The 24595-nt window shown below is 35.8% G+C and overlaps 3 protein-coding genes across 3 annotated transcripts in view; 1 reads left to right on the top strand and 2 right to left on the bottom strand.

The window, feature by feature from the left end:
* Positions 1-2550: 2550 nt before the first annotated feature.
* On the bottom strand, positions 2551-8899 carry Smg6 (Smg6 nonsense mediated mRNA decay factor). Its single transcript, XM_075291406.1, has 12 exons — positions 8084-8899; positions 7377-7883; positions 6860-7156; positions 6727-6788; positions 6525-6670; positions 6345-6462; positions 6190-6285; positions 5205-5784; positions 3737-3887; positions 3525-3678; positions 3322-3458; positions 2551-3261 (listed from the first exon to the last, which is right to left on the bottom strand). The coding sequence occupies exons 1-12, from the start codon at positions 8762-8764 to the stop codon at positions 3128-3130; spliced, it is 3063 nt and encodes a 1020-aa protein (XP_075147521.1). The 5' UTR covers positions 8765-8899; the 3' UTR covers positions 2551-3127.
* A 3922-nt stretch (positions 8900-12821) lies between these two features.
* Positions 12822-14449, top strand: LOC142221650 (WD repeat-containing protein 91). Its single transcript, XM_075291405.1, has 3 exons — positions 12822-13396; positions 13453-13593; positions 13646-14449. The coding sequence occupies exons 1-3, from the start codon at positions 13153-13155 to the stop codon at positions 14200-14202; spliced, it is 942 nt and encodes a 313-aa protein (XP_075147520.1). The 5' UTR covers positions 12822-13152; the 3' UTR covers positions 14203-14449.
* Positions 14450-19347: 4898 nt separating this feature from the next.
* The window catches only part of gukh (NHS actin remodeling regulator GUK-holder), a gene marked incomplete in the record, with an annotated part of 172588 nt that continues 167340 nt past the window's right edge, over positions 19348-24595 (bottom strand). Inside the window, 1 exon segment of the mRNA XM_075291400.1 lies at positions 19348-21521. Within this exon segment, the coding sequence (XP_075147515.1) occupies positions 20287-21521 (1235 nt within the window).

Below are 24595 nucleotides of genomic sequence, written 5' to 3'. Positions count from 1 at the left end.
CCGGCCGAAATGCTCGAAAAAGTTGCCCAAAATTGGACTTTCCGAATGGACCACCTAAGACGCAGCCGCGGTCAACATTTAAATGAAATTATCTTCAAAAAGTAAATGTCATGGACCAATCTAACGTTTCAAATAAAGAACCGATGAGATTTTGCAAATTTTATGCGTTTTTTTTTTTTAAAAAGTTATCAAGCTCTTAACAAATCACCCTTTACATATATACGAATAAGAATGTGAGAACAAAAAGATTAACAGTCATACATACATACATGTAACATAAGGACAAGAATAATGATAATTTAAAGAAAACAAGTGGCGAATTATTAGGGCTTGCAGTATGTAATTCAAGTTCTACTCTGGGTTCCTAACATTATCCACATCACAATAACTTATAAGGTGACGCAATTAAATTTGAACCTTCTCTGGATTTGAATTAATTTTTTCGGGACAATAGAAAGAATAAATAATTGTCACTTTTACCAATGCCATTATTCAACCGTCGAACTGAACGGACGTGTTTTTTAATAGCGGAGTATTTCATCGTAATAAGTACTTATTAGGAATTTCACGTGTGGTGGAAATAATAAACCACCATGCAGCGAAATTCAAAGTCATCCACTGGGTTGCTAACTTCAGGGCCCAGTGGGCGGGTAACGACTGAAGTTATAAATTGGGGCAGCGACCAAGAGTCAGGCCAAATTAGGCGAACTGTAGACAGGTCGACTGGCGGTGACACTTTGGCAAGTCTAACCTTTTCTAAGGTGACGACATCAAAAGGAGGCAATCCCTCTCGAAAGAGATTCAAGGGACGAAGAAATGCTTTGTTTATCCTAAAGAAATTAAGATCAGTCGACCCAAGCACGTTGTCGGCTAAGCAAAGCGATTCCTTAAAATGGGCTCAAGGAATTCTTGAAGCTAGAAAAAGGGAACGATCACCGGATGAGCTGCCATCCTCTAAACGGGATCAAAGATCGTTTGCCTCAGTTGCAAAAGACAGCCTTGTGATGGCTATTATTAATAAAGGAGCATTGGACGGTATGATTCCAAAAATGGGGGGAAATTGAGAACGCGATGTCTGGTGTCTACTCGGAGGTGCGAAAAAAGTTTCCCGGACCAAGTCCTCGACGGCAAGATGCTGGATGGTATCAAGGACGATATAAGTTAATAGCATTTGCGGACCAGAGGTCTATGGATAGCTTTAAAGCTGCATTGATGCTAATTGGTGAAGTTTGGGAAGGAGCCGCTTTGGAGTTAGTCGATAAAAAAGACATCCTGCAGGAAGCTCTTTAACAAAGCAAAGTCCCCAAGAGCTCCGGAGGATTGGGACACTTACAAGATGAATCTGAGAGCATATAAACGAGAACTGAGAAGGTCTCAACAAAAAACTCTTGGGATGATTACTGTAGCAGTATTGAGAATACGTCAGAGGCTTCCAGACTACGGAAGGTACTAGCATCCACTAACACCGCTCCAGGTTTCATTAAAACATCGGAGGGAAATTGGACAACGTCCAGTGAGGAGACGTTGGAGGTACTTTTGGACACACACTTCCCTGGAAATCAGACGGTTGAACCATGATCTGGCGGTGTAACAGAGGCTCAGCGGTCATTTCCTATCGTGGAAATTGTGTCGGAATCTAGAATAAAATGGGCTTTAAATAGCTTTGGACCATTCAAATCCCCCGGACCTGATGGAATTACTCCGGCGGAGTTACAAGCAGTGACTGACAGAATCATCCCCTGGTTGTCGGCGATATATATAGGATGTATTAACTTAGCATATATTCCAGGAATGTGGAGGGAAACAAAAGTCGTTTTCATACCTAAAGCGGGAAAAGCCTCTCACTCGAGTGCGAAGGATTTCCGACCAATCAGCTTATCCTCATTCCTACTTAAGACCCTGGAGAGGATGATAGACATGTATCTTAGAACGATTACTTTTCTTTAATAATCCATTTTAAGGAAACAAACTTTGTGAAAATTTGCTTTGGGTTATTCCCCATCAAGTTATAATGAAATCTGAAACAAAAATGTATAATTTTATGCCTATTTTTACTGATTTAGTTTTCACTTTAGTGAAAAAATAACAATTTTAGCGGCTAAACTCGAACTTAATACCCACCTCAATAGATACTGAATATAAAAAAGTCAGAATGTTCCTTATATTCGCTTCCTTCTTGTGGCGAATTGTTGTTTATAAGAAAAAAGTTTCTTTTAAGCATAAATATAGATGTTTATAGGAATATATTTTATTTTCTTTGATTTTCTTCGACCTTTTTATATTATAATAATAAATTAATGATTTTTCATTCATTAATTTATTACTGGAATTTATTTTAAGGATTTATTAGCTCAATTCGTCCATAAAAACAACCAAATGTCTTTATATGATGTGTCTCTCAAATTGTTTCAGTTTTCTCTTCTATGAAACATTTTTCCTATAAGGAAGACGCAACAGATTTTAAATAACGCTGTTTTGACTCCTATAATTGTTTGCTCGTTAAAGATGTTGCATTAATTGATGCTTAAAGTAAAAAATGTGGCTAATCTCTGCCTTTAAATAAAAACTGCTTTCTTTATTGTAAAATAACTGATTATACTTTTATCCAACACCAATATGTTTCGTTTTAAACATTTAGGCAGAAAAGGGCACACTTTTATGTGTACTTTCGAACATAAACATGTAATATTTGTATACACTAATAATATTAATAATAACATTTATGACTACCAAATGATTATTTTTCTTATCCAAAGATAAATTCATGAAAGCAATATTTTCATTTCACATATGGAGTAAAAAAAAATACGACGTACAAAAGATAGTTCCCAACTTCTCAATTTCCACCACAATAAATTTGATTATAAAATAACACTACCATAAAATATGTGCCTCTTGGCTTGTTGTAAATGTTTCTTGCTACAACTTGTTGAAAGTATGCACTACTATTTGTGTACAAATGTAAATATACATAAAAACAATATTATATTTATATATATGTATAAAATACGTACGAATAATCTTCAGATGGGTTTGGGTTTCTTCAAAGTGTTAACAAAAAGTTTGCTTACATTTAACTAGATTTTAAGATAGACAAGAATACAAAAGTTGAAGCACTTATTTTTCCTTAGTTGCAGTCTTTGGCCCACTGTATAAATTCCGGTAGCTCACTCACTGTTAAATTGCGCGACAAAGCTTTTACGCGTAAGTTCCGGTCGGTTGTGATTAAAAGCAATTCTGTTTGAATAAAACATTTTCCATCTATGCAACAGGAAATATTTGATGACATTCGTTTAATTATAATTAGGCAGATTCATTTACCTTTACTTGTTTCAGAGCTCATTGTCTTCGACATTGCCAGGGCAGTCGCTAGAATTTTGTCATCGTTCGAAACGTGTTCCTCCTCTACCAATCCAAAAAGGGAAGCATTTATAATGGATCCTTTGGTAGTGGCACATCTGTGGCATAGAAATTAAAGATTAAAGATTTTATAATCAAATCAAGTTATTATATGCGATAATTACTTCACATGACTTTTAGCAGATTTTATAAAATCTAGAGATTTTTTTGCTCTAGTAGACACGTCATCATAATGGTGTATTCGGTGTTTTTGCATGCTTTCTTGGGAAGAGGATTCCACTTTTACGCCCTTCGACAGACCATCAAGCTCTTTAACCACTGTATTGACAATTGATTATTTTACATGAACATTGATTACAACATTTATTCCACCCACCTGTTAATGGTATAATTAGGGTATAGCGTTTAAAATCATTAACTATTCGTTCAAAATCTTCCAAACAATCTATGAAACAATTTGTATCTGGCAACAAATATTTTGGTCTCACTTCAATGTATAACTTAGTATCCACATATTTCAATATTTCCTAAAACGAGGAGAAGAGACAAACGTTAAGTTATTGGCAAATAGAAATATGTATATTTAACCAATGCTTGCGCCTGTTTAAAGTAGCAAACATAATTAAAGAATATATTTTTTGGGCAAAAAATTTTAGTAAAAAATGTTGACTATTTAATATTATTTGTTTGTTAGTTTATACTAACGGTCATTTTCATGAAGCTCCGTTAGGGTTTAACTGCCAGTTAACAGAAAGTAAATTGCAAATGACTTCTCTTCGGTTAACTTTAACAGAAAAATGCTCAGCAGATAAATTCCAAACTCTTCTTCTTTATTTGCATATTCGATTTCCGAATGTAAGCGACCATTACAATTATATATCATTATTTTCAAATACAGTTATATATAATTATGAGTTCCCGTTCACGGTAAACCCTTCTAAGGACATCTGAATTTGAAATCATATGTGTCCAAACTGGTATATGGAATATATAGTGAAGATGACAGATATTTGCATAGCATGGTTTAAAAGTTCGTTCATGAAAATAGGCGTAAATCATGTAGCAATACCAGGCTGGTTGGTTCTACACAGTCTCACACAAGTTTACATACGATTAAAGAATTTGTATTTTCTTTAAATAATAAAATATTATAAACTATGCATATACATGCTTTAATTTTTGTTAAATATTTGAAAAACGAAGTATTTGGCAATTTTAAGATTTTTTTGGTGTGGTTTATAAACATCAACAAAAACATGTTTAGTTAGAAGGTTAAAAACTCAGGGGTATGTAAACTTGTGTAAGACTTTGTATATTGTTCGCAGTTACTTTTTATAATAGTTAAAAATATAAATGAAAATATTAACAAAATATCATTATTTAAATAAAGTATTCGCGAAAATCTGAATGCGAAACCTGAAATAGTATCAGCCTTTACACATTACATATTTCCCTTGTTTTTAAGAAAAAGAATTGGTCCTTGGAGCAAGCAATTCCTAATTAATTTTTAGGGGCGTTTTGTATTACTTTAGTTTTTATGCATGTATTAGGATGGGATCGATATTGTAATTTATTATTATTATTGGTCTCATTATTCAATAAAATTTTGATCAAGTTTTTGGATTCTAATGTTGCAATATGAATGAAAATATATTAAGGGAGAAAATAAACCGCGAAAAAATATGATTTTCACTGTGGAGCGTTATCTCATTTTATAAAAAGAGATTTTCGTGCATTTGTTTCCGTACCATGTTTTTTCCATTTACTATTTTCAATTTATAATATTAGTGTATTAACAAATGTTGATATTTTATTTAGAAATTTTAAATATAATTAACACTTACCTCCAATTTATTGCAATACATTTTCTTCACATTGGATTTTGCTTCCAATTCCTTTTTTAACTTTGACAATTGTGATAATTGATCATTTTCTAATTTGGTTGATGATTTATTCGATTTTTTAAATTGAAATGCATCACCGTTAACCACAAGATTTTCATCATTATTATCGGCATCATAATCATCCTCTTCAGATATACAAATTTCGCTGTTTTCATTATCATCGATACCATTAATTTGTATCTTTGTGTCTATTTGTAGATCATCAAAAGCCTGTTTAATATCTGAATTTAATACTTCATTTACAAAATGTGATGTCTCAATATTCTTCAAGAGTTTGCAATGCTGCGTATAAAAACTTTCAAATTCCTTCAGTCCCTTCAATCTTGCTTTAAGTTGTAAACTTTCATCTGATATGCGTTCATCTCGTGCTTTGGGAACGAAAGACGATGCGGGTGTGAATCCAGCTAAAAATGTGTCCTCTTCAAACTTAACATCTATATAATAAACTTGCGTTAAATTATCTTGTTTCAGTAGTTGGAAGAGTTTTTCGAGTTCCAACCAACAGTTAATATAAATGTGTCTGCAGAAGAAAGAAATAATGAAAATTATCGTTTTTATTTGTATGAACCATTTAGTGTGTAACAGCGCAGAATAATACTCCACTATTTGGAATGAATAATTTCAAATGTTCATAATTTAAAATTGTAATTTGTCCAAGCATAATTGATATTGTCAAAATTAATCAAATTAAAATTCTTCTCCAATCTCTAGTTTCTGAACTACGATGACATTTAACACATTGTACATACGATGATATTTAACACATTATACATTACATACTGTTTCTATGAATAAGGAATTTAACTGGAAGAAATTTCTTGGCAAAATATGGAATGGTTCAGAAGTTAATGACAATTAAAATGTTTACGTTGTACTAACTCGTAAACCAGAACATGGGGGAATATATATATTTGGTTATATTTACTCTTCGTTTTTTACAGGTTCCCATATATTCACGTGATGTCTTAGCCACAGGGAGTAAATTCGGCTGTATTGAAGAACAGTTGTTAATTCCAAGAATCTGAAAAAAATAAGTATGAAAAGTATGTTTGCATAACATTTTCGAAAGCTTGCATGTACTTTTCATTATCAAAATCTTCAGGATTTTCAGGTAAGTTCACTAGTAATGTATTCGTTCTCCGAAGCATCAGGCCATAAAACTGATTGCAAAAGTTAAATGCATGGTATCGTCGAGTATCTGATAATAAATTTGTAAATTGCCCAGCTGCAATGTGTCATATGTGGGAAAATATTACTTACCTTTATTTAGATTATGTTCAATAACAAATATGTTTAAAGTCAATATTTTTAAAATTTTTGTCCTTGTGAAAGCCAATTTTTCATGGTTTAACAATACATTCAGTTGCATAAAGAATTTCCTCTGATGTTCCACAATAGTCTCCATTCTAACGAAATATCCGAATGTACATAATGAAAATTATTAAATTAGTTTGCATCTTACCCAATTCCATTGAAAAGTTTACCAATGATGAATAGATACAAAGAAGTAATACGCCTCAGAAGCTTGAATATAATTCAATAGAAATTATTGTAATAGAAATATATACGCGAAAAATTTGTGAGAATTATCTTACCTCGTCTATTGGCATTTCTTTATATCGTTTTTCCTCGCTAATAGTAAATTTATAATTACTGTTGCCGTTGGAATCAGTGCGATATAAACGCATACCGTTAGGACAAATCCATACTTCTTTACGCATTGACTTGGATTGAGAGTTGTTAGAATGAATTGGAGAAGATTTCAATTCAGTTTCTTCATATTTTTTTCTTATTTCATCGAATAGCACTAGTAGTGATTCTTTGGACGAATAAATGGCATTGGAAGACATTAGACTACGCATATGAAAGTAGATGGCATCGAATTTCTTGCGCTGTAAATGACAGGTGATATTGATTTAAACAAAAAAAAAAACAACAACAAATACCGCCCTCGTTGCTGTCGGGTCTACGGCCCGGGGCGGACACAGGGGTTTCAACCCTGTCCAAGGACTGCAAACCCCCATTTGGAGTATGCTTATTCCCGAAAAACTCGAAAATACCAACTCCAAAGGGCTACAACAACAACAACAACAACAAATAAGGACAACTTACATTAAGAATTGATATTATTGCCAATTGATTATAAGGTACGCCATTGGCTGGAACCAAGACTTGGGCCATTTGATAGTATTTTTCTGCTTCAGTATAATCCTGACCTTGACAATCCTTAATTTTATAGCGCCATAGATCACCTAAACTTATCAATAATTTCTGAGCCATTACTTTTGCAATGAATTCAATTTTTCGCTGAGCCCGTTGTGATGTAGAGCCTTCGTTTTGGTCTATACACGCAGAACTTCTTTTAGATAGGAATTTTTCTCGTAGTTTTTGATAAAGGTGATCATAGAATTCAATGCCATCGCCTATGAGCATACGTATGCGATTTACTGCTTGTGTGTTATGATGTTGTTGCTTCAGATTTTCTCGTATATTATAGAAAAGTATTTTCCAAAAGAAAGAATCAACCTTTTCCTCACAACAAAATTTCAGATTTGCAAGCAAAAGGTGTTGAAAAATGTTCTGCAGTTCTAATCGCAGACTACGAACAAACTCCCAGTTCTAAAAAATTAAAAGATTAGGTTAGTTAGTTCACGGAGTTGCAAATCATAAAAGTTCTGCAAAATAGAGGGGTCTGGAATCATATTACACTTCTACAAACTATTCGATTTAAAAATATTTGCATAAGGAATTCGCATAAGCCTACTTTTAGATTTCTCTTAAAGCCAATATGCTTCTTTGGCAGAAATATATGATTTTACCTCCATAATTTGGTTGCTGTCCATCAATTGCTGCAGAGATTCGAATTTTGGATGCAATCTTTTGCCCCATTCATCATTGAGCAACCCGAACCAAGTTGGATGATTAATTTTTTTAATTTGTCTTGCTGGCGACATTGGTGCTATGAGTTTCGACGATAGCAAGACATCCTGTCTTGTCTGATGTCTATTTCGTCGATCGTGATTTGTTGATGCCACCGATGATACATCACTCAATTTCCTAGCGTTTTCCACATTTAGACGTATCAAACCTGGTACTGAAACAATTTGCTCAGGATCCATATCCTGTTTCCGTTGCACTTTTACCGTCGATGCATTATTTATTGTTCCGCTGGCTTCCGAAGCGGGTCTATTTGCAATTTCCTTTTGTTCTCCTTCGACAAGTGTGGCAGGCAAACGCAGAAAATAGTCAATTGCTATCACTTCACCGTCCACTGGCGGTGGCCCCTTAAAGTTTGCTTCATCTCCCGATCTCTGACCCGCAAGGAATCCATTGTTCCCTTCTGCAGCATTACCTCGGGTGTCTCCAATTCTGGTTATACCCGTTAATTTTGCACTTTGTTCGTTGGATCCCTCACGTATTATAATTTTGTCTTGAATGCGTCTAGGTAAGTTTCCAATGATTATGGAAATATCATTTTGTTCTCGGGACTTTCGATTCATATTTTAAACACAACGCCATCAACTGCATTTATGTTTCTTCTCCGTGGAAACTTTTGTAATATTAAAATTACGCACAAAATTTTGTGAAATAACAATAGAAGGGTTTCGATACGAGTGAGTTGTTTTCCTATTTTTGTGATGTTGATGTAATCGATAAATTGATTTTAAATTTATCGATAATTACTGCATCTATACACCGTACCGACGATTATAATAACACGTTCAAATTATAATCTTATACTACGTTTACACTAGTCAAGAATGCGTATTATGCGCTTTATGCGCTTTACAGACTATCAGTTATTCCGGACGACAGTGCTCGTGTCGAACATATCTCATATATTGTGCACATTATCAGTTAAGTCCGAAGGCATAATCGATACTGCAGAATGTTTATGGGATCGATAACACATTTACCGATTATTGAGTCATCGCCGACAAGTCGTATCGATCCGACACACTGTAAGATTCTTTACAAACACTGACATTCCGTCCGGAATAACTGATAGTCTGTAAAGCGCATTAACTTAGATTTCAGCTGAAAACTTTATTGATTTTCGAAGACTTGTAACAACGTCCTTTACGAAATCAACTATACTGTGGTTTTAGAATTTAAACACTTTTTGCAATACGATTGATATTTCCATTGTAAAGACCGGTACTATGTTCATTCTTGCGAAAAATTTTTATGGAAACCATTATTTCGCACATAGAAAGCGGCGTTTTTTTAGGTAGCTTGGAGCGCTATTTTACAGGGAGCGATATTGGATTAAGTTGGTGGTTGTTGCTTGTTTTTACAAAATAACATTTTATTTTTCCTTGGGCAATTGATCTGCTATTCCTTTGATCCTTTGTATAGTTTCGGAACAAAAATATGGTCCGTGTTTGATTTATAAACCCGCACAAATAGTTTTTAATAAATAAATTATTTCTTAATTCACATTGCAAATGGCGCCGTGCTATAAACGTCAGTTTTTCAACACGAAAAAACAAAGTATCACAAATGGAAAAAATTTCGCAAATTTTTCGCATTTTTTGGTTTTGTATGGAGTTTCAACGCGAAAACCGAACAGAGTACCGGCCTTAATGCGGCGTCCAGTCTATAAGTTTATTCGTGTCTCATATATCCCAGATATTGGCCACACTATAAGTTATGCTAGAAGACATAATCAATATTGCAGCTTGTTTATGGGATCGATAAAACATTTATCGATATTTTACTTACGCCGGACAATTCTTAGTGTTCGGCAACACTGTACGATTCTTAAAAAAGACAGACATTCCTTCCGTTTTCCGGACGGAATGTCTTTGTTTGTAATACGGTGTTCTCACCAAGCATGTTTTGGGGTTTGAAATGTTTTCCCTTTATAAGCACTTCAAAACGAGTCGTTTTCGCCTTACTAAAAAACAAGTTCAAAACACAAGTTTTCCTCCAAAACACGTCAATTTTAAAATGTGAACGTACCTAATTTGGAATATACCCCGAATAACATACCCTATTCCCAATATATGTCAAAACCCTGCCAACATTTTTTGAATTTGGGGGCGCTTCAGAGAATCCCCACTACGTCGAAAACAGTCGTATACGATATCCAAAACTCCTCGGAAAAGCGCCGTCACTATTGAGAAGTTGTACCATGCCAAGTTACTACAAAAAAGTATCGCATGAGTGCAATTATTAGGAGCCCTTCTGGATACATTTAGAAGGACGCCAATAAGAGCCCCTTCAAACAATCAGACAAAGTGCATTTTAAGATAGTTGTAAAAGAATCATTGTGGTCAAGTAAAACACGATTTTTTAGATGTTTAGTAATTTTATGAAACAGTTATAAATTCTCATAAATATAACATTTATACGGCTATCACATCACATTTAACACATTTTTATGCATTAATAAGAGATTGATGTTGAGTTACAAGTTGTAAGTTAAATGTTGTAGCGTCTATCAGCCAGTACTTTTATTCCCAATGGAGGCAGCGTGTCTGCCCTGCCAGCATTTCAAAGTTCCATTTCATCCTCATCGCTACCACAGACTCGTAAGTGACACTGCAACAATCGCCAACTGTGATAGTATTTTGCCAACACTATTCGCATAATAGTATTTTGCCATCACTATTGTTGCAAGAGCCATTTTATATTTTGTGAAACACCAAGCACAACTAGCTTCTTATAATTTATTTAAATAAAAACGGTAATGAAGTGCTGAAAACATAGTTATTTCGCTTAAAATTGTAAAAGGTATATTGGTGAACAATTTTTGACTTTCCAAATGGAATAAAGTGATAGTTTTTCAAATATTTTTCCAGACACGCTGCCTCCATTGGGAATAAAAGCGCTGGCTGATAAACGCTACAACATGTAACTTGCAACTTGTAACTCAACATCAATCTTTTCTTAATGCATAAAAATATGTTAAATGTGATGTAATAGTCGTATAAATGTTATATTTATGACAATTTATAAATGTTTAATAAAATTAATAAACATCTATAAAATCGTGTTTTACTTGACCACAATGATTCTTTTACAACTATCTTAAAATGCACTTTCTCTAATTGTTTGAAGGGGCTATTATTGGCGTCCTTCTAAATGTATCCAGAAGGGCACCTAATAATTGCACTCATGCGATACTTTTTTGTAGTAACTTGGCGTGGTACAACTTCTCAATAGTGACGGCGCTTTTCCGAGGAGTTTTGGATATCGTATACGACTGTTTTCGACGTAGTGGGGATTCTCAGAAGCGCCCCCATATTCAAAAAATGTTGGCAGGGTGGAAAAATATTTGAAAAACTATCACTTTATTCCATTTGGAAAGTCAAAAATTGTTCACCAATTTACTTTTCACAATTTCAAGCGTAATAACTATGATTTCAGCACTTTATTTTCGTTTTCATTGAAATAAATTATAATAAGCCAGTTGCGCTTGGTGTTTCACAAAATATAAAATGGCTCTTGTAACAATAGTGATGGCAAAATACTTTCATGCGAATAGTGATGGCAAAATACTATCACAGTTGGCGATTGTTGCAGTGTCACTTACGAGTCTGTGGTAGCGATGAGGATGAAATGGAACATTGAAATGCTGGCAGGGTATTTAGTCATCGCCGACAAGTCGTATCGATCCGACATAATGTAAGATTCTTTACAAACACCGACATTCCGTCCGGAATAACTGATAATCTGTAAAGCGCATTACAGACTATCAGTTATTCCGGACGACAGTGCTCGACACACATATCCCATATATTGTGCACATTATAAGTTAAGTCCGAAGGCATAATCGATACTGCTGCATGTTTATGGGATCGATAACACATTTGCCGATTATTTAGTCATCGCCGACAAGTCGTATCGATCCGACACACTGTAAGATTCTTTACAAACACCGACATTCCGTCCGGAATAACTGATAGTCTGTAAAGCGCATAATGCGCCGTCCAGATTATAAGTTTATCCGGACAACAGCGCTCGTGTCAAACATATCCCATATAATGGCCACATTATAAATTAATTTCGAAGGCATAGTCGTTACTGCTGCATACATAGACCAATTAAATATAAGACATCTCAAATGAATTCACAGAGCTGTAGTTTGTCTGCACACCGTAGAGGGCTCTTTTTCGTCTGCAATTGAGTGATTTTTTAATTTGGCTTTATTTTTGTTTTCTTTCCTTTGTTCTCTTGATGAAACACAAAATATTGTAAAAGCTTATACAATTTTATCCATTCACACCTTTTTTGTAATGCAAATTGGCTGATTTGTACGGTAATTCTCGTTTTCCAAAAAGAAATTGAGTCACTTGACTGCGCAATTGAGTGGAGTGACTGCGCTCTGCAAATAAACAAAACCATGGTGAATTCACTTGAGATGTCTATACATTCCTTGGTCTATGCTGCATATAGTAACCTTTCTTTTAATTTAATCAGCTGTTTCAAAATTTCTCTGGAAAAGAGAAATTACAAATAATTTTTACCATAGACCAAGGAATGTATAGACATCTCAAGTGAATTCACCATGGTTTTGTTTATTTGCAGAGCGCAGTCACTCCACTCAATTGCGCAGTCAAGTGACTCAATTTCTTTTTGGAAAACGAGAATTACCGTACAAATCAGCCAATTTGCATTACAAAAAAGGTGTGAATGGATAAAATTTTATAAGCTTTTACAATATTTTGTGTTTCATCAAGAGAACAAAGGAAAGAAAACAAAAATAAAGCCAAATTAAAAAATCACTCAATTGCAGACGAAAAAGAGCCCTCTACGGTGTGCAGACAAACTACAGCTCTGTGAATTCATTTGAGATGTCTTATATTTAATTGGTCTATGTTTTTACTACAATTCATATGTGCTGAGCACATATGAAACAGAAGAAGAAGAATTACAAATAATGGCCCAAATTCAATTCTTGGATAAATTGCTTCACGAGTACTTAATATTTCGAGGGTTTACCAATACTATTAAAACTTTGGACAATGAGCAACGCAATGAGAAAGACCAATCGTTCCGAGCAGAAAAAATTATGGAACAATTTAACTACTGCATTAATCACAATGACCTACAAGGTCTGTTGAATTTATGGAAACATCTTGATGCTAATTTATTTTGCAAATTGGAACATAATTACGCTATGGGTAAGCAATAACATTAGGTAGCTTGATTATTCCAATCAAACATTTTTTAAAAACAGCTGTAAAGAAATTGGAAAACAGTTTGTTGAAACTGTATTTGGTTACGGCGTACAATCACAACAAGACTGAACAAATTAGGGAGTTCTTCACGAAACTTGCTTCAGAACTCCAACAACAGAGCGAATGGAAGGATTGGTTTTGTATGTGTGATATGATTTCTTGAAATATATTTATTACAAATTATTTTTGCAGATTTTCCATTTTGCCGAAATCCAGAAGAATCACAGCCCTTCTCTTTATACTTTAAGAAGGAGTGGCAGGAAACCTTTCATTTGTCTCTAAGGAATTTTTTGGCAACAATTTATCAGTGTATGCCCCAACCTACATTTGTGCGGGTAGAACAGGAAGCTGCTCTCATAAGACGCTTACAAGAGGAAAATGCTTTACTTAAATCTCGTCTGCAGCAACAATCTGCTTCCCAGAGTTCCCAAAACTTGAATAACCCTAATTCATCATCGGTAGGTGGACCGGGTATAGAGTCGCGGCGCCGTAGCTCATATCGTCCTCTGCAGAGTTTAAGCGACATATTACCCTTTGACGTCAGTCCTCCAGGTCATCTAGTTGATGATTTTTGTATAATAGCCACAGAAGTCAATAGTGTTACACAAGCGAGTGATGCACAAGCGCGTGGATTGAAAATGCTTATACGGAATATTGGCTCGAGCGGATCTCCTGTAATGGGTCGTAAAGACAATGGAGAAAAATCGTCGAAGCGTCGTTCCGGTAGTGTTGGAAGAAATTGGATGTAGATAGTGCACTATAAAGGATAAGCTGTGACTCTTACATCACTTCCGCTTCATATTTATGTTGAATTTTTTTACATATACTCATTTTTACATTGCGATACTATGGTTTCTTACGGAAACTTGCGTTTATACTTGTAACCAAACCAAACAAAATATATATTCTACTCTGTATTAATATATTGTAGGCACTTATTTATATATAGTCATTCCAAAAATAAAGTATATACTTCACATTCTGTAAACAAACAAAGCAATTCCTACAGATTCTTAGTACAAGAAATCTCGTATATAATTGTGCCATAATTTTTTTAGAATTTAATAATTCTAGTTATTACGAAAAGATTAGTTGGTTTCCTTTTGAGAGCTTTACAAGTACTACGCATCAAAAGAAAACAGAAAGTTATATAAAAAGGTTATTTATCGAAATTGGGCTACACAATATGTGTTTTTTTAGTGCAAAGAAGATATTAATTTTATACCATTATCAAAAGTGTTTGAGTGTGAGTTCACTCAAATAGAAAAAGTCAACCGAACATTTTTCCCTCTTGAGTGGTGGTATGGTCGCTCTCGAATCATTCTCATCGAGCCTGTCCTTGAAGTAGATACGACGGAAAAATATTTTGGAAGATAGTAGGTCGCGGCCACGCAAGCATACGGTAGACTTACCCCGACAAGACCTCCAGATACCTAAGGACCAATGGATTTTTATATTTGGGGTTTTAAGCGAGCAAGGTAAGAACTAAAAAATCAGTATGCATAGTGGATGTGGGTTAGTCTCACTTAACGAAGATGTCACAAGGGATAGGTTAGGTATAAGTGACTGTCCGTTTTTTTTTCAAGCTCACTTAGACTATTCAATCCATTGTGATACCACATTAACCCGAATCGACCCAGAACTTTTTTTTGAATTTTTCGGAAATATTTCATGGGGCATTTATGTAGGACCTAGGGATTTTAAATCGATTTTTTTTTTTCATTTTGCCCTTTCAGATCGAAAGATATAGGGTGTGACCATATGGTCACATTGGGTACGATTTGTGTTCGTACACACGAATTTACGTATTTCATTTGCTACGCTTGTTGTGTGTGTGACCATATGGTCACACTGGGCTGATTCGGGTTAACTAAAAATTCTATTACAATAAACACTTCTAGCTTTTACCTTTGAAGTTACTCTATTATTTTCTTCAACCAACAACTTTATTATTTCAAAAACATTAGCAGACGGTTTAAATTAACCTTTTTCTTGTCAGCCAGTAATCAAAGGCTATCGCCCCTACGCCTCACACAAAATGCTGGACACTCACACAAGAGTTATTTTCTTGATTCATGCAGTAGTTATTGTATTTCACGCCAAAAGGTTTTACAAAGTCGCCTTCAATCCCACGGCGGCGGGTTCTGTGTACCGGATTGACCCGATGGACCCCATCCATTGGCCAGCGGTTGCCACATCAGTGTACGTGTTGTTTCGTCCGTCTTTTGGTTGGTCCGAGCCGGGATAGAGGAGAACCCCGGACCATGGTATTGTTCAGTCTGCCGAAACCTGATCCACCACCGTTCGGTTTCGGTCAGGTGTAACCGGTGCTTGGAGTGGGTGCATTACCGGAACTGTTCCGGCTTAACATCACTGACTACGTGGCAGGATGCTGTGCCAGCGAGAGCAGCAGTGGGTCGTCTGACTATGCGACCCCCCGACATCTCCCGTTCAACAATATTCTCCGCCGCAGCATCTTACACCCAATATTGTTGTTCCAGTTCATCGTTTTTGCAATTTAATTGCAACGGGCTCCGAGGTAAGATTAGCGAAATCGTGGACTTTGTGAATCGGAAAAGCATAAGAGTCGCAGCGATCCAGGAGACTAAGCTGAATTCTACCTGCAGCCTACGCCATTGTGATGGATACAATGTACTTCGAAAGGATCGCACAAGAAGTGGAGGTGGTGGCCTGGCTTTCATAATACACCGTCCCGTGCAGTATAGACCTATCCCGCTTGTGCCAGACACTAGTGACCCGTATATGGAATGTATGGGGGTAGCAGTCAAGTCTGGGGCTGCCGAGATAGAGCTATACAATGTGTATATACCGCCGGTTGGTAGCTGTGCTCCAGGTTATTGGCCAAACATTGAGTGTCTATTGTGCGGGCATAACCGATTGGTTCTAGGAGACTTTAATGCCCACCATGAACTTTGGCATTCACTCCTAGGTAATGACCAGAGAGGCATAGCTTTGGCAGAGCAGATAGATGACTCCACATTTTGCACGGTGAACGAAGAGGCCCCCACGAGAATTATGGGTGACTGCAGCAGTTCGCCAGATTTATCTTTAGCGTCGCCTGGTCTGATAAATGACGTTTCCTGGCAACCCGTCATTTCATTGGGCTCGGACCACCTCCCCATAATTCTCACCATTAACCGACCTTCCGATTTCATAACCTCTGAACGCCGGACGTTTATCAATCAAAAGAAAGCCAACTGGGAAGGCTTCAGAGAATACACCGATCGCCGCTTCAGTGAGCTCTCGTCCCCCTCTCATGTTCATGTTGCCCAGAGGGCGTTCCGGGACATCATCAACGCAGCAGCCGCTCGCTTCATACCCGCTGGTCGAATTGCCCAAGTGAGGCCCAACTTCCCAGCCGAAGCGGCGGGACTCGCAGACGAGCGTGATGAATGCCGTCGTGCTAACCATGCTAATCCTAGAATCAGAGAACTAAATCTAGAGATTAGTAAGATAGTCGACGAGCACAAGAGGAACACTTGGTTAGAGCACCTGAAGCAATGTAACTTAGGCACAGGGACTGGTAAATTGTGGTCAACAGTGAGAGCCCTCTCGAACCCCGCTACAAGGGATGATGGGATTTCAGTCACCTTTGGCGACGTGACTGTGACTGATCCGAAGAGATGCGTAGATTTAAACAGGGAGTTCCCCAGGGCGGGGTGATATCTCCGGCACTGTTTAACCTCTACCTGTCCTCGATTCCACCCCCTCCTGACGGCGTCGAGATTGTGTCGATTGCACAATCATGGCATCCGGGCCCATTGTTGATGACATTTGCGATCGATTAAATGTCTACCTCGCTGATCTTACCGGTTATTTCACTGCAAGAAATTTGAGGGTATCTCCCACCAAATCCTCAGCCAAACTTTTCACTACATGGACGGCGGAAGTACGCATGCAGTTGAATGTCAGAGTCGATGGCGAAACAATTCCGACAACAAATTACCCCAAGATTCTCGGGGTCACATTCGACAGCCTTTATAAGTCGTCCGCCCATGCCACTGCAATTTGTGATAAGCTCCGCGGTAGAAACAAGGTCCTCAAGTCGCTTGCCGGCAGCACTTGGGGTGCGGACAAAGACACCTTGTTAACTACATATAAGGCAATTGGCCGGTCAGTGGTAAACTATTCAGCGCCAGTGTGGACACCTCAAACGAGCGATACGCAGTGGAATAACATACAGACCTGTCAGAACGCTGCCCTTAGAATCGCAACAGGATGTCTCCGCAGTACACCTCTGGAACACTTTTACGCGGAGACCAAGATCATCCCAGTGCGTCGACACAACTACATGTTGTCAAAGCAGTACCTCTTGGGTTGCCATCGAAATTATCATCCGAATCACCATCTTGTGGATAGACAACCTCCACCCAGGAATGTAAGGGTTGATCTTCACCTTCTAGAGCCAGAGATCCAGCGTTACAAAAGAGAGCCTCTAGATCAGGCAGCATACCAGACAGGTCTGAACAGGATTCATGAGGATACTGTAGCTGAAGCGGTGAGAAGCTACAAGGTTAATCCTTTTCTCGGAGTCCGACCGCCGCCCATTGCACCGGAGGAGAGAGACCTCTCACGGCAGACAAGGGTAGTTTTGGCCCAACTAAGATCAGGCAAGTGCAGCCGCCTCAATTCATACTTATCAGTGATTGATATCAGTGATTGATAGCAATAGTAAAGGCCCTAAGATAGAACCTTGTGGAACACCTTGTAAAACTGGCAGTGTCATTGATCTGCTCCGACCAACCTGAACATATTGCGATCTGCCACTGAGATAGAATGCTATTAGGCGTGAAGGGAACACCAATAAAAGCATAAATCCTGACAGTTTCTGACCACATCTATATCTGAACCGATTTTGACCAAATTTGGCACAAGTTTAGTTCTGTGCAAAATTCAAGAAAATCAGAGTGAAACTTTGCCCTACAGCGGCCATAAATCGTGCGAACTATATCTTTAATCACATACATACACTTGCCAAATTTGAAGTCGGTTAGACTAAAACTGCCACCTAGATTTTGATCACAAAAATGTATTCAGAAAACATGGCTATATCGGCTCAGGGGTACCCTGAGCATTATTGTCTATATCGTCTCCTTCTGGATGTTGCAAACATATGCACTAACTTATAATACGCCGTTTTCAGGGTATAACAATCGAAAACTCGGAAAAGTTAAATTTTGAAAAATTTCGAAATTCTACTTTTTGTCTGATTGCAATCCCTACACTCATAGGAAAAAAGTCTGCTAAAAACAGCAGTCGATGTCTGCTGTTATATTTTTGTACTTCAGGGCCTAATAAACAACAATTTATAAAATATTTAGGTTATACATTTTTCCCCAAAGCATAGTTAAGAACCAAAAGTAGTTTTTGGTATATTTTTGCGCTGTAATATACTTACAAGCTCCTAAATATTTACGATCAGCAAACATTTTGTTTGCTATTATGAATTTTGCTATTATAAATATTCAGATTTTTGGTGAAATACTATAGATATTCATAAAATATTGTTTTAATTATGTTAGGATAGCTCCTAAGTTGACATTTTTATTTGTTTTAGCCAAAATAAAACATGTTTTAGTGTAATCGAACTTAAAAAATAGCAGAAAATGTTTGCTATTTCAGCAAACAGTGACTGATGTCCCTTTTTCAGCAGACTTTTTGCTGTTTCTTTCTTTGGGTGTAGTCGACTTTTTTTCTCATTACAGAACCACACTTTTTTGTCATTTGAGTCAATAAAAATATGTTCACATCAAAAATATTTAGTTGGGTTAATTGATAGCACTTTCTTTGTGTCAGCTATCCCGACATTATGATTTTCATGTTCGCCATTATGTTATTTACCTATAGTTAGTCGTAATACCAAAAATACCACATTTTGTTTTAATTTTTCAATTCGTTTATTTGATTCTCGATTTGTTTGTATGCTTGTTCTTGTTTAATATTTAGAAATTATATGCTAAATGAAATTCTAATTAAAAAATAATTGCAAAAGAACTAACTGCTAAGCAAATACCAACTGGTTGGTTGGATTGCTTAATGGGTTTGTGTTCATTTATGTTAAACAAATAAATAAGTAAATATGGGGGGGGGGGCTATATTTATCTTGCAGAAAATTGTTAAGTTATTATAATAATAAAGATAAATTAGAACATGATTTGTAAATATGACAATAAAAATACACGTTGGCATTCTTAATGATTATTCATAATTGTAGATGCCAATGAAAAACTATAATAATTTAGAATAATTTATATTAAAATAGTCAAATTTTTCATAGAGGACTTCTAGACTTAAACATAACTTACGATTTGTACAAAGGCAAAAAGGGGATAGAGGAAAAGAAGACTAAAAAACAAAATCTTAAGTCTAAATCTAAACAATTTCAATAAATAGCTGCTCTATTCAAATTTATGTTTCAAAATATATCTATATGTATAAAAAAAAAATAAATATATTTATAAAATAAAAAGAATTTACAGTTTTGGGGAATTTAAAACACCAAAACTTCAAGAGATTTTTCTTATTTTTAAGTTCATTGTTATGGCATGGTGAAGTACACAATAATAAAAAGACCTTTTATTTTTTCCTATACTCGTATAATTTTGAATATAACTCAAGAAAAAAGCTAACTAACTATATACGTAATTAAGTTTCTTTTAATATGATTTGATTGCTTTGATGAATATTTTTGTTTGTTTTCAAATTCCAATAAATAAATGCAATAGTTCTGGTATTTCTTCTATAATTGGCAGACATAGGTTTGATGTAGTGCAGATTGATGGCTAAGCATATGGCATGGCCATCCCGCCTCTTTATAAAGCGGTCTCTAAAGCCATATTGGCCAAGGAAACGGCAACTGTAGAGTCGCCTCCACTATTTACTGCTTCATTCACATTAACATTGCTCATCATGGAGGTCAAGCTAGATATACTATTAGGGGACATTCCTGCCACATTGCTAGAATCGACCAGGGACTTCATGATGGGCTCCACTTTGCTTATTATGGGCTGTTTTATTTCACCCTTGCCATTATTGCTTCCACGTCCGAAACTGGATCTTAATTCACTGCGCATAAAATTGTTCTCCTCGGCCTGTAGAAATATGTTCCGTTTTAAATTGAAACTCTCACGATCTATAAAATTTTCCTCTTCGGATTTTTTCGAATTATTTAGGGAACTATTTGAGTGATCCTCTTCACTGTTGACCTCCGGTATAGTTGTAGACATAACATCAGTCCGTTGTAGCGAATTGGAGCGTACATTTTTCATTTTTGGCGCAAAGGTTTTAGAGGGTGAACCAAATTGTCCCTGACGCAACATCCGTCGGTTGGCAAACGTTTTGGGAGAACCACTTAAATCTAAAAGTTTCATCGACGAATTTAATTGGGAGTTGGCTGGACTATTGCTAACAATATTAATGGGATTGGAGCCGGATGCTTTGTGGGGAGACAAAAGTTGCTGGTGCTGTGACTGTTGCGAAAGATTGTTTTTCTTTAACAATTCCACTGCAGAGACTTTCTTGGGCACTGTACTGGTTTTGGCCGATTTGGCCAAGAGTAGACGTTTGAAATCCATTAGACTCGTCTTACTCTGGCCTATACGATCAGCACACGTGTTTAAGCGTTCGGGTGAGTTGTCATCCCAATTTCTCAGACGCTGTTTGGCGGGTATATTATCCCCTGGCAAATTTGAGTCTGAATTCCTTATGGGTGTTGAGGTCAAGAAGCTATTTCGATTACGGTTAGCATTGGGCGAAGACGAATGACTGGCATTTACCGTTGAAATTTGGGCATTTGTCTGCTGTTGACGTTGTAGGGCCAAGACCAATCTTTCCGACCGTTTCAAAGGCGTGGCATATAAATCATCTCGACTTAGAGCATTGGTTGGTGCCTGCGGTTTAACCGGCCGGCGATTTTGCAAAGTCCAATATAGAGGCGTATTACGCTGGAATGTTGGCGCCACTGGATTCTGACTTTGACTTAGAGTCTTATAGTAAGGCTGTATGATGGAATGCACTTCATCTGGATGTTTATATAAATGTTGATAACCTAAACGATGGACGAAAAGAAAATGAGAGAAATTAGTCAAGCGTTATTACGGGATTAAGAAATAAAATTAGAGAGCCTTTAAGACACAATATAAAGAAAATACCCTTAACCACATAGAATAAAAATAGCATTTACACCAAATTTACAATACATCGAGGTAAATATGTAAAACACTAAAATTAGTAAAAGAAAATATTCATAGGGAGTACTGGGTTATTTATCTAGAGATTGGGATCAATGCAAAATTGGGATAACTGGGTAAAATAGGTTTACTACGGCATAACACAAACTTATGAAGGATCTATTACGAATAAGGTATAAACTTTTACTATACACAAATACATTCCATTCGGGCTATGTTATAGGCTACTATCTATTACATTTGACTATTTTAGTTCATTTACAATAAGAGTTCATCATCCTTTGGCTATAGATAGATGATGTTATCACACATATACCACCGACATTCCCCAAACAATGAACCACACATAGTAGAGTAAAATTCACATAGAAGATAAAATGTATATAATATACAGAGAGAGACCCATAGAGTTACATACTATAGGTGACAGTAATACCCCTTCTATATACTATCTCCGTATAATTTAGGTCATTTACAATTCACTTACCTGTTGACATCCTTGTTAGTGTTTTTTGTTGTGTTATAAGAAAATTAGAGCTATAGCACTGGAATGTTATACAATGAACATGTCTGTAGTGATTATATTCTACATATCGTTAGCAGAAATGCAAAAGAACGTAACTAACAAAAATCCAAAAAAATGTTTTTTTGACTGCATTTGGGGTGTTTTATCATCAGCCATGGTCTCACAACCTTTTAGTTTGCTACGATCAAAAATAAAGTCGGAGTGTTTTAATCAGTATTTAAAAAAATGGTTACGTAAACATTATTTTTGCAGATTTTATAACGTTTTTACCTTCTCCTGTAAAAAATGAAAATTGTAGTTACTAGAGGTCTGGATCGAATAACTTTTCACTACATGTATGCAATTCGCTGTCGAATATAGTACATACACTGTCTTTCTCTCAGAGCTCAAGTAGTGAAGTGAAGAGAACACTTGCTTGTCAAATACCACCATGTACTTATCCGAAACAATATGTGTTCCGAAAAAAGGAACAATACAAATGTAAGTACTTGAGAAAAAGTACAACATGGATTCTCTTCACTTCACCTGGTACCACAAGTATTTCTCAGTTATGTGCGAAGCAAAACTTTCCATTATTATTAATCATAAATATGTATGTATGTCACATATTTCATATATTTATGTATGTCACACACTTACCTTAACGTTTGCCGTTCTTTATAACAAATCGAAAACATATATTTTGGAGAGTAACTGCTTTTTTTGTATTTCTGAAACTGCACATGGTACATGGAGTACTCTATGAAGTTTTGTTCTCGCAACATACTCGATGTGATCACTCTGAGTACACTTCAATAAGAGAGAAAGCGTAATATGTGTTTGTTGGTAGTGAAGACATCAGAGTAGCAACAAGAAGTTACTCGTGGCTTTTGGTGTTCATCAAAATGTGTACCAATTATTGTGCGACTCTCTCAAATAGATGTACTCATGTAGCAAGTACACGTGTACTCTGCATTTACAAATGGAATTGTGCAGACCTCTAGTAGTTACGTTCTTTTGCATTTCTGCCAACGATATGTATGTCTGATTGTATTTATTTGATGTCGCAGGATGTCATGAGTTGTTCATTTCTATAGATGGCTTGCTCTAATGTATATTTGCTTCTATATTTTGCATATGGGAGATATTAAGGTATATGCAAAATTTGCATGGGCAAGAAGGATTAATGGGATGGCTATGGAATTTCATAAAAACAATTGAATTTATGCCCTGTTCCCCTATTTCACACGAAAATATTCATTCGTATTTCAAACGAGCCAGGAAAACACATTAGAGCCAATTGTTGAAACATTTGCCATAAATTCAGATTTATTTTCACTTAAAGAATATCATTTATCTGAAAGCAGAATTACGTTTACTTAAAATTTCGTTCCGCAGGAAAGTAATTGTTCTTTGGGTCCAAGGTACAACAAACAGTTGAAAACGTATTATATAAGATCGAGATCAACACTGAAAAAAAAGCATACTCGGTTCCAATGATTTTATCTTTACTTTAAAAAATTTGGTATTGATTCCGAGCCAAAGAAGCGGAGAATACAAGTAAGGATACTTTTAAGACACAATTCTCTTTTAAATTTAGGTTTTGTGTACTTGCTCTAGGAAGCAAAATTTAATTTTTCGCTTTCTCAGCTTTTTTCTTCATATGCTATCAAAGTCCTTTAAAAACGAGTTAACGGCAACTTTATTTTCCAAATTAGGACTCGTCTTCCAGTAGAAATTATGCTATGTTTGAAGTAAAAAACTTCTTTAAAATAAAGTTTTGAAAAACATGTCCTATATTTGAACGATTTTTTGCTTTGTAGTCAAGATGCAAAAAGACAACAAATTTAAAGACAATTTCATTAAATTTAAAGAATTTTTCTGAATTATTAAAGTCAAGTTGACCTTAGCCTATAATTTTTTTCTTTCATGTTAAGATACCCATTTTTAAGTCAAATCACTTAATTATAAGGACAATACGACTTCATTGAAAAGTTTATCGACTTTTGGACAAGGAAAATAACTTTATTTTAAAGAAATGCGTCTTCTATGCTAATCAAAATTTGTATTCGTATTTTAAAGACATGAAATCTTTGACCTCACGACAATATTTTTTTCAGTGTACTTTTTCTGTGCATATAATATATATCAAGAAAAATGATTTCTCTGTCCAAAAATGTAAAAATCCACATTTTTGAAAACAAAAACAAAAAACTTTATAATAGATTTGAAATACAGATGGCATAGACATACAAGTCTTTTTTGAAATGTCTTCATTAAAAAGAATAACTTGTGTATTCCAAATTAATAATAAAATCAAAAGCCAAAATCTTCTTTTAGCCATTATTATATTCCACCCTATTACATTTGAGGCCCATAATAAATGTTATCATATGACTTTTTTCATCAACGACACAAAAGCTATGC

The sequence above is a fragment of the Haematobia irritans genome, chromosome 1, assembly GCF_050003625.1.
Source record: "Haematobia irritans isolate KBUSLIRL chromosome 1, ASM5000362v1, whole genome shotgun sequence".
In the NCBI taxonomy this organism is placed as follows: Eukaryota; Metazoa; Arthropoda; class Insecta; order Diptera; family Muscidae; genus Haematobia; species Haematobia irritans.
Note: the sequence above shows the minus strand (reverse complement) of the source record. Positions and strands in the feature narration are given on the sequence as shown.